Genomic DNA, 11,038 nt, shown 5'->3' with positions numbered 1-11,038 from the left:
TTCCACCCCAAACTCAGGTTTCCCTGTAACATATTCTCTTAGCATTCAATATGTCTACTTTTAGCATAGACCAATGCTATAGTTAAGTAAGGAATTGCATCATTATTGTTCAATGTTGATGGTCCCCACTACAATTTAAGGTGTTCACCATTGTATACCCATATTCTTGCACAGAATAGGCACTCAACATTTGTTAAATGAATGAGGAATGAATGAATGGTGAATAGAAGTGGCTTCCCAGAAGAGATGGGATTAGAGTTGGGCCTTGAGGCAGACCTGGACTCTATCATCCAGACTTAGTGTCAGGAATTTCTGATTCTGAGTCCAGCTATGTCCTTTGTCTATTCACTCAAAAGATATTCACTAAATATCCACTGCATGCCAGGAACTGTGTTAGGCACTGGAGATACAATGGTAAACAATATAGACAGCATTATTATATAGATGTCATTGTTCCCTCCTCCTGGAGGTCTAGAGGAGCCCGATGCAAATTGAACAATCACACAAGTAAATGTAAAATCTCGGCTGTAATAAGAGCTATGAAGGAGAGCTACATAGAAAAAAGAGTGTACTTAATAGTGAGGTTTAATTGAGTTATGGAGCCCAGAAAGGAGAGTTATGCTTCCCTGACCATGATGTGATTTTCTTCTCCTTTTTATTTTTTTATTTTTTATTTATTTGTTTTTTTAAAAAGATGACCGGTAAGGGGATCTTAACCCTTGACTTGGTGTTGTCAGCACCATGCTCAGCCAGTGAGCCAACCGGCCATCCCTATACGGGATCCAAACCCGTGGCCTTGGTGTTATCAGCACCGCACTCTCCCAAGTGAGCCACAGGCTGGCCCCAATTCTTCTCCTTTTTAAATTGAGGTATAATTTCAATGAGTTTTGGAAAATGTATATACCAGTGTTACTATCACCCAGATAAAGATACAGAAGATTGCCATTAACCCAGTACATTCCCTCATGCTCCTTTCAGTCAATCTTCTCCCCATCCTAGGAAACCATTGAAACTTGTAGAGAGCTAGAAATCTTGATTCTCATTTGATTTTTAGAATAGGGTTTTTAGGTAAATGCATGTATGGGACAAAAGTCCTCTATTAGGAGACAACAGTTTAAAGATAGCATGGTGTAGTGGATTGAATTATGTCCCCTCAAAACTCCCTGAATCTTGAATTGTATCCCATAAGTTTTATGTATTAGAAACTTAGCCCCCACTGTGACTGTTAAGAGGGTGGGAAATCATATTATGATAATTGAAAAATGGAGCCTTAAAGAGGTGATTGGATTGTAGGACCGTGTGGTAGTGAATGGATTAGAAATGGTTAGGGGCGTGGTTCTGAGGGCTTTAAAAGAAGAGGAGAGTCTGTCTTTCTCTCTGCTCTCTCTGCTTCCACCATCTCACAATATGAGACCCCTGGGTCACTGTCACCACCATCAGATGGACTCTGGACTTCTCAGCCTCAGAACCTGTAAGCAAATAAACTGCATTTTCTTTATAAATCACCCAGTTCAGTGTGCTTTGTTATAAGCAACCAAAACGGACTAAGACACATGGCAACAGCCCATCTAATCAACTCTAATCACTGCTTAGGTATGGGATTGTATACTTTAATGATTTTAGAGCTAACAGGTGGTTGTCATATCTATTCTGTTAAGAGATTTTAAGAATTGCTGAAAAGAAAGATGTGAAAAAAAGTTTGCTAGGGGCAAGATGTCTGTCAATGGAAACTTTAGAGAAAATTATACTTAGATTTAATCACAAGAATTTAACTTTTGCTTATATCATTTAAGGAGAGGTTATATTTTAGATAATGATTACAGTTTGACCAACTTATCTTTTCACAAATTGTACTTTGGAATGTCACATTGTTAATTTTACTCGAAATAGAGCTCCCTACACCCTCATAACGTATGCTTTCTTCTGTAGAATTGCTTGCTTAACCTAAGTAACTCCATTTTGCCCCCATCTCACCTGCAGACTACCCACCCTTCTGCATGAGAAACCATTGACCTTCTCATAGAAACAAAAACCATTGCATAGAAACAGGAGCCATACACAGTAAATTATTACATGAGAACAGGAACCACACACAATGAAAAGTTGTATGCTTGATTGCTCGAACGGCTCATTCTTGGCCTCTGTGACCTAGCTCCCTAGCTTGCTTCGTGGACCTGGACAAACCCGTGTGCCAACGGGATGTAGTTTTTGCCTTTAAAAACCCTACAAGACCAAGGCCCAATGCTGCTCTTCCTTGGTTGTTCCTTGGGAGACAGACGCTGGCCAGCTGGAGTGAATAAATTGCCCTTTTCTGCACAAGTAGCGTGTAAGTGCATTGTTGTGGGAGGGTGCCTCACAACATACTGATGTTACTAGTTTCCATTGTTTAAGCTATACTTAGCCATAGATAACTTTTGTCACACTGCCCATGTCTTTGTGTCCTTTTATAATGATTGAATCAACTGATCTTTCTTGTGAAACTTCCTTGTCTTTACAATAAAAAACAGAAGCTAACTTTGAATAGGGGCTGTACCCAGTTTTCTCCTTCTAACAGAGGAGTTGCTGAGGTGCAATCCCTTTGGGCTTCTCATTGCATTCGTGGTGCTTTAAATAATCTTTTTTTGCATCTCCGTTACACAGAGAGAAGTGTAACAGAAAATGATCTGATTTCTGTCAATATAGATTAGACCTTTGTATAAATAGAACTAACTATACAGTAAATACTTTTTTTTTTTTTTTGGTCTCACCTCTTTTGCTTAGCATTATTCTTCTGAGATTCACCCATGTCGTTGCATACCTCTGTAGTTAATTTTCCTTTTTTTTGCTGGGTAGAACTGCATTATATGAATATTCCACAGTTTGTTTATTCATTCACCTGTTTAAAAATATTCCATGCGGTAGAGAAGCAGAGAGCATGCAATGGTGCAGGCCAGTGACCATTAGGTAAGGAAAGGGTAATCCAAGAGAAGGAGAAAAAGGCCCTGAAGGCGTTGCAGAAGACTCTGGGGCCAACTCTTCCATTTCAGGCCCAAAGACCCCGGGAGACAGAATGGTCTTGGGGAACAGGCTTGAGGAGTCCTCCATGCGCTCACTGCCCAGGACCATCTCAGGAAGCAGCTTCCAGCACCAGCACCCCAGCTGTTTTGGCTACCCCAGCTGTGGGTAAGTTGGCCCCACATGTGGCTGGACATGCAGCTTTGGAAAATACAAGCTGGAAGCCTTGGTGGCATCCATGTGGTGTTAGGTCTGCAGGCTTGCAGAATGTTAGAGCTGTGGAGGCTTGGGAGCCTCCACCCCAATTTCAGTGGATGTATGGAAATAGCTGGGGGCCCAGGAAGAGATCTGTTGCAGGGGCGGAGTCACCACCGATAGCATTCACTAGAGCAATGCCAAGTGGAAATGTGGGGTTGGAATTGCCGCAGAGAAACCCCATTAGCATCATACCTAGTGGAGCCAGGAGAGCAGGACTAACGTGGAGATTCCAGACCTATGGAGCTACCAGTGTGAAACATCAGCCTGGGAGAGCTGAAATGTGGCCTGAAACCAGGAAAGCCGAAGGAGCGAAGCTGTCTGAAGACTTGGGAGCCCAACCCCCACACCAATGTGCAGAGGATACTAAACATGGAGTCAAGGACCTGATTCACCAGCTTTGAGATTTAATGCCTGTCCTGCAGGGTTTTGGACTTGTTTGGAACCTGTTACCCCTTTCTTTTGGCCTATTTCTTCTTTTGGAATGGGAATATGTACCCTATGTTTGTCCAACCATTGTATCTTGGAAGTACATAATTTGTATTGATTTCACAGATGGGACTTTGAACTTTGGACTTTTGAGTTGAAACAAGTTAAGATTTGGGGTATGAAATGAATGGATTTGCATGTGAAAAGGACATGAGTTTTAGGGGCCAGGGGTGGAATGTAGTAGACTGAACTATGTTCCACCAAAACTCACTGAAGCCTCAATTCTGTCCCCCAACTTTTATGTATCAGAAACTTAGCCCCCACTGTGACCGTTAAGAGGGTGGGAAATCCTATTATGGAAATTGAAAGGTGGAGCCTTGAAGAAACAATTACATTGTAGGACCATGCCGTAGTGAATGGATTAAAAATGGTGGTCAGGGGCATGGCTCTGAGGGCTTTAAAAGAAGAGAGTCTGTTTCTCTTGCCCTCTCTGCTTCCACTAGCTTGCAATGTAAAACCCCGGGTCACTGTTGCCACCACCAGATGGACTTTGAACTTCCCAGCCTCAGAAACTGTAAGCAATAAATTTCATTTTTTTTACAAATCACCCAGTTCCAGGTATTTTGTTATAGCAACACAAAACGGACTAATACAGGTTGTTTTTTGTTTTTGCTATTATGAATAAAGCTGCTATGAACATTCTTGTACAAATCACTTTGTGGACATATGTTTTCATCTCTCTTGGTCACCGGGGATACAGGAGTAGAATTGCTGTTCATAGATAGATATATATTTAACTTTATGATAAACTGCCAAATGGTTCTCCAAAATAGTTTTGCTATTTTTATATGCGTACTAGCAGTATATGGGAATGCTCCACATCCCCACCAATGTTTGGTATTGTCAGGTTTTTTAAACTATTAAATTAAGGGGCTGGCCCATTAGCTCAGATGGTTAGAGCATGGTGCCAATAACACCAAGGTCCAGGGTTCCATCCCTGGACCATCCAAATGCTAAAAATAAATAAATAAATAAAATTATTAAATACGTGTGTGTGTGTGAAGTGGTACCTTGGTGTGGTTTTAATTTTCATTCTAGGAGGGATGATTTGAAGCTGATATCTAAAGGATGAGAGGTAGACTAGGAGAAGAGAATGGGTGTTGAGCATTCTGGGCAAAGAACAAAATATGCAAAGGCCCCAATGTGAGAAGGAGCGGACAAATCACAAAGAACCGAACCAGTGAGGTTCATGTGGGGAGTGGTGGGATCACGTGATCCCTTCAAGTTATCATGGGGGTCTGGGCAATGCACACAGAGACCAGAGTGAACTAAAGGTAATAATAGTAAGGGCTGGCCAGTTAGCTCAGTTGGTTAGAGCATGGTGTTACAACACCAAGGTCAAGCATTTGGATCCCAGGCCAGCTGTCTAAATAAATAAACAAATAGGTCAGTCCATCCTGGGCTGCATAAAACCCAAGGAATTTCCCATTACTCTGGGAAGTAGCAAGGGAGGCTCATAATGACCAAAATTTAATTTTTTGTCATCTCAGCAGAAAGATGCTAGGAATAGATTAAAATTGATTTAGAAAAATAAAAGAAATGAGGCATTTCTTGCATGTGACCACTGTAGTTGCAAATTCATGCTTACCACATATGAAATAATTGGATTGCTGAGCGGCGTTTAGTACTCTTTTGAGGTTTGAGATTATGAATTTAAAATGAAGTCATTCAGCCTGTTTGTGTGATTTTTCTCTGATATTATTTAGCTACTCAGGTGCAGGCATGAAACCTCATATCAGATTGTAGTGCTCAGCCAGGTTGTGGTTTTCCCAGGAAAGTATTTTAGAGAGCTAGTTGGGTAAGGGAATGGTTGTAATGAGAAATTATCAGCTCTACACTGGACTAAGAGGGAAATGAAGAATGGACAAAGAGAAATTGGTGGGATTAGTGGTCTCAATGAGGTTGAAGAATTATAGCAAATGGGGTACTAGCATAAGGAACCAAAAGGCTAGGTGGCAGTGAATGGAGAGTGGGATTTTTACTATATTTTCGTATTTCAAAGATGGAGCCCTTTTTCTTTTTGGGTGATGAAAGTGTTGAAGGTGTAACCTTGGAAGAGTTGGCTCAGTTGAAGAGAAGGTTATTGGAGTTGAGAAGGTAAAAGGATTGAGAGACCAGGGTATTGATTATGACATTAACATGGACGTTGAACTCATTCTTGGAGTTCAAGGATGGTGCTAGTGAGATAGGAGGGTAGAAGGACTAAGACCAGGAGACAGGAGTGAAGTCAGCTTAAGGGCAACTTGATATCGTCTGATCATTAACTTTAAAAATAACAACGTGGTCAGGCAAGGATCATGAGACTTAGCCCCTTTCCCTAAAAAAGGAGTAACTTCTAACAGGGGCACATTAATCATCCATAGGCATCCAGAATATGAGAGTTCATTGTGTAGCTGATCAACATAAATGATAAACTGTTGAATAAAAACAATATTTTTCCACATAGTTGAGTAACCCTTAAAGAATTATAAAAGCTTACACTTAAGGAATAAGGGAGTCTTATCCTCACCTCAGAGGAGAGACTGCTACTTTGTGAAGTAGCTTTCTCTTAAACTTTACTTTCACTATTTGGTTTGCTCTTGAATTCTTTCTAGTGCAAAGCCAAGGACCCTCTTGGCCTGGGGCTTGAGGCCCTCCCTCTTCGGGGGTCTTGTCCTGCCTGGTAACACCAAGAGTTTGAAAGGACAGGGAAAAGATTACATTGATTGGGAAGTCAAAAGATGACAGCAATCAGGATGAATGGGTGGTACATCTGAATAGCAAGACCTTTTTTTTTTTTTTTTTGTCTTTTGTCTTTTTCCGTGTCCGGCAACGGATCGCAACCCTCAGTGTTGCCCCCGTACCAGACCGGGGACCGGCAACGGGATTGCAACCCTCGGTGTTGCTCCCGCGCCTCGCTCAGCCAGTGAGCGGGAACCGGTCTGTATGTGGGATCCGAACCCTCGGGCGGGAGCGCCGCCGCGCTTCCCAAGCGGCGCATATCCAGTGCGCCACCGGGCCGGCCCCTGAATAGCAAGACCTTTAAAGGAGGCGGGATCTTGCCAGGCAGGAGGGAGAAAAGCCATTAGGAAGTTCAAGGTCAACTCTAGGACACTGCTGTCCTTCGACTGACATCCTTCCAATGGCTGAGTGAACCACACCACACCAAGCCAACCCACCTGAAACCTTTCAATTGGGGGTGCTTTATTACAGGCCTTTCCCACCAGGGGGCGCTATCAATACTGGAAAGCCGAACTCGAAGCAGTCCCTGGAGGCCAGGAAAGCGTGTCTCAGTCTGAGCTCTGAGGACCCCTAGGGCTCTTCTGAGGTATTGCAAGGAGCTCAGCCATCCTCCAGCACAGTGGCACTTGCAGAGATTTTTTTTTATGTGCATGTAAATCTTTTTTTATTTATTTATTTTTTTTATTTTTATTTTTTTGTCTTTTTCCGTGTCCGGCAACGGATCGCAACCCTCAGTGTCGCCCCCGTACCGGACCGGGACCGGCAACGGGATCGCAACCCTCGGTGTTGCTCCGGTGCCTCGCTCAGCCAGTGAGCGGGAACCGGTCTGTATGTGGGATCCGAACCCTCGGGCGGGAGCGCCGCCGCGCTTCCCAAGCGGCGCATATCCAGTGCGCCACCGGGCCGGCCCCTGAATAGCAAGACCTTTAAAGGAGGCGGGATCTTGCCAGGCAGGAGGGAGAAAAGCCATTAGGAAGTTCAAGGTCAACTCTAGGACACTGCTGTCCTTCGACTGACATCCTTCCAATGGCTGAGTGAACCACACCACACCAAGCCAACCCACCTGAAACCTTTCAATTGGGGGTGCTTTATTACAGGCCTTTCCCACCAGGGGGCGCTATCAATACTGGAAAGCCGAACTCGAAGCAGTCCCTGGAGGCCAGGAAAGCGTGTCTCAGTCTGAGCTCTGAGGACCCCTAGGGCTCTTCTGAGGTATTGCAAGGAGCTCAGCCATCCTCCAGCACAGTGGCACTTGCAGAGATTTTTTTTTATGTGCATGTAAATCTTTTTTTATTTATTTATTTTTTTTATTTTTATTTTTTTGTCTTTTTCCGTGTCCGGCAACGGATCGCAACCCTCAGTGTCGCCCCCGTACCGGACCGGGACCGGCAACGGGATCGCAACCCTCGGTGTTGCTCCGGTGCCTCGCTCAGCCAGTGAGCGGGAACCGGTCTGTATGTGGGATCCGAACCCTCGGGCGGGAGCGCCGCCGCGCTTCCCAAGCGGCGCACTTATCCAGTGCGCCACCAGGCCGGCCCTGTGCATGTAAATCTTAAACAACAAAAATCCAAATTCCTAAAATTCCTTTAGTGAAGTTACTGAATTATTGGAAGGTTTTAGTTATCATTTATTTTCTCAACAAATGGGGACTTAAAAGTACACCTACTATCCTGCGAGATCTGGATAAAAGAGTTCCTCCTAACTGCAAGTTGTGAGAGTTGATTGGTAACACCTACACTTAAACATTTTTTTCCAGAACCAATTTTTATAAGGATGACATAATGGGAAGAATACAGGGCTGGAGTCAGAATTACGGTAGTATCATCATCATCAACATCTGAGTTTTTACTATGCATCAGAAATTGTTCTGAGTACTGCACCTAAATTTACTCATTTATTCTTCTTATAATCTTACGAGATGGGAACTATCAGTTGCCTCATTTGACAGAAAAATAAGGTCCAGAGAGATTAGGTCACTTGCCCAAGGCCACATAGCTAGTAGATGGTAGTGGTAATGCTGGGGTGACTTAAATTTCATCTTTCCTCTAACCAGAATAGTCTAGGTTATGCCTATAGGAACAAACATCCTTGAATCTCAGTAGTTTAACTCAACAGATGCTATGTGTTCTGCGTGGATTGGCAGGAGGAATTAGCTTACTGTTCTAACTCAGGGACCCAGGCTACATAAGCTTCATTTTGACATGTCCTCTCACCATCACAATCACTGACCACCAAAGCAAAAGAGTACAGTGCCTGTACTGGGAATAAAATGCTTCTGCTTGAAAATTATGCATGTCACTTCTCATATTTCACTGGCCAAAGCAAGTGACGTCCCACCCCCAACTTCAATGGGGCAAGGAAATACACTTTTACCATGAGCGTAGAAGTAGGCAAACCAGACACCTTGGCATTAATGATTAACACTCCAAGACCCTGGACAGGTCATATTATCTTTTGGCCTCACTTTCCCTATCCACAAAATGAGCATAATCATTTTGTAAGGATCCCTTATTATAAGGATCCAATAGGAATGTTTGTTACGGTTATTATGAAAAAGAATGATTGCATAGGAACAAAGCTTCCATCAGCTGAAAATCTTGCTCCCACCACAGGCAGCCCTGTAGCGCTGTCTGGGGAATGAAGATACATGCCAGCCTTTTTGTCACTCCCACACCTGAGGTCTTGAAGGATATAGTTTTCACTTTAATCAACATGTCTGGCCCTTGCTAGAAAGCTCAGTCTGTAATCACCAGCTGTCCAGTTCCTGCTGAAAGCTCGAGATCATTTTAGCTTGAGATTCTGAGGGTCTCCCTTCTCCACCTCACCCTCTCTTTGAATAAAGTTAGGTCACCAAGACTGTTTTCTGTGCTCCTCAGTTTCACTCCACAGACACTCCCCAGGACGTCTGCTGTGAGTCAGGAATGAGCTAAGCCATAAAACTCCTTTGCCAACCTCCAGCGCTGACAGTAGTACAAAAAAATACCCTTAAAAAAGAGCATTTCTCAGACTTTCATACAAACAGTAGTGACCACACTGCAAATCAACCTCCAGAGTCCTTTGCTGGTTTCTTTCCTACGGGTCACTCGACTTTTCCTCACTAGGCAGTGAACTCCATGAGAGTACATACTCAATAAATATTCGCTGCATTAAAATGTTCTCAGGCTTCTTTGTATAAGTTGATATCTGATGACTTCTTTGCAGAATTGTGTTCACGGACATGCAATTAGGCTAGCTGAACTTCAGGCCTTTCGAGTCTATGAAGCTAAATTAAGGCCAAAGGGGGGGAGGGAGAAGCAGGCGGGGGCGGGAAAGGAGGCCATTTCAGATGGAGGGAGCAGATGTGGAAGCAGGAAAGCACAGGGCAATAGCGGGCATAGGGAGCGCATCACTTTGCCTCCAAGACAAGAAGAAAACAGGAGATGAGAGAGGGAGGCTGGGGCCAGGTACCAGTCGCGGTCTAAGGTCAAAGTCCCGAAGGAAGAAATAGCAGGGCTTTGATGAGGACAATAAGAGGAAGGCGTAAAAAGGGGGTGGTGTATCAAGTTCTGCAGCCAAAAGCGCTAACAAATGAAAGGCAGGATAGGTGGAGGAAATATATTGTATTCCCAAAGCTTCCTCTTATTTATGGGAGCTCCCGTTCCACAGAGTAAACTGAAAGCGGACTTCTGTGCTCCCGGGCGAAGTCCCGCCTTGCCAGGTCACGTGGCGAGAGGCACCCTTGGCACGTGACTTACCTTGCGCTAGGCCAATCAGCCTCTGCAGGGGCGGGGACGCCAAGTCTGAGGGGCGGGATCATCAGTTGAGGCCGCGTCTTCTCGCGAGCCTTGCAACTTTCGCTCCTCAACCGCCCACGGCCCGGAGCGGAGGTCTCGCGAGATTTGGGCGCTGCGGCGGTAGGAGGAGGACGAGGAAGGACGGAGCCGAGCCGCGGCTGCCTCCCTCGCTCACTCCCTCGCGCACTCACCCGCCCCCTCCCTCCCTCCCCTCCCTTCCCCGGCCCCGGCCCAGTCGCTGTTCGGTGTCCTGCTAGGGAGGATGTCGGGCTCGTCGCTTCCCAGCGCCCTGGCCCTCTCGCTGTTGCTGGTCTCTGGCTCCGTCTTCCCAGGGCCAGGCGCCGCTCAGAACGGTAAGCGGGGTGCCGGGGGCGGGCTGGGCGGGGGCTGAGGGGCGCCAGCGGCCGGAGGGGGCCTGGCCCGGGCCCGAGGAGGTGCCAGAACAAGGGGAAGGGGGTCGGGCGGGAGTCTGAGGCGCTGCGAGTACAAGACGAAGAGACGCCGGTCGGGGGTTTGAAGAGGCGCGGGTGTGAGGCTAGGAGGCGCCTGGCCGAGAGGCGGGGGCGTCCGGTGTGAGCGGAGGTGTTGCTGACTTACAGGCGCCACATCTTGGGGCTCGTTGCTCCGGGTCAGCGAGGGGACGGACACCGAGGAAGCCGACCGGAGGAGCTGGAGTAGCGGGGGCGGAAGAGGAGGGGGCGCAGCTTTAAAGGGAGGTGGTAGAAGACAGGCGTTTGTGTTTAAAGCGACGGGGGGGGGGGGGGTGGGGGCGGTGGGTGGAGGGGGGGGGGGGGGGGGGGGGGGGG

General features: G+C 45.9%; 1 protein-coding gene across 5 annotated transcripts in view; it reads left to right on the top strand.

The window, feature by feature from the left end:
* The first annotated feature begins 10,309 nt into the window (after positions 1–10,309).
* NPTN (neuroplastin) overlaps positions 10,310–11,038 on the top strand; it is a 68,528-nt gene continuing 67,799 nt past the window's right edge. For 4 of the 5 annotated variants that reach the window (XM_008577135.1, XM_008577134.1, XM_008577133.1 and 1 more), the window contains exon 1: positions 10,310–10,585. In XM_008577135.1, the coding sequence (XP_008575357.1) occupies positions 10,495–10,585 (91 nt within the window). In that variant the 5' untranslated portion in view covers positions 10,310–10,494. The remainder of the gene's footprint in view (positions 10,586–11,038) is intronic. The other variant, XR_550803.1, reaches the window with a different exon arrangement.

This window comes from Galeopterus variegatus, unplaced genomic scaffold (genome assembly GCF_000696425.1).
Source record: "Galeopterus variegatus unplaced genomic scaffold, G_variegatus-3.0.2 Scaffold1454, whole genome shotgun sequence".
In the NCBI taxonomy this organism is placed as follows: domain Eukaryota; kingdom Metazoa; phylum Chordata; class Mammalia; order Dermoptera; family Cynocephalidae; genus Galeopterus; species Galeopterus variegatus.
This window is presented reverse-complemented; position numbering and strand designations above follow the sequence as displayed.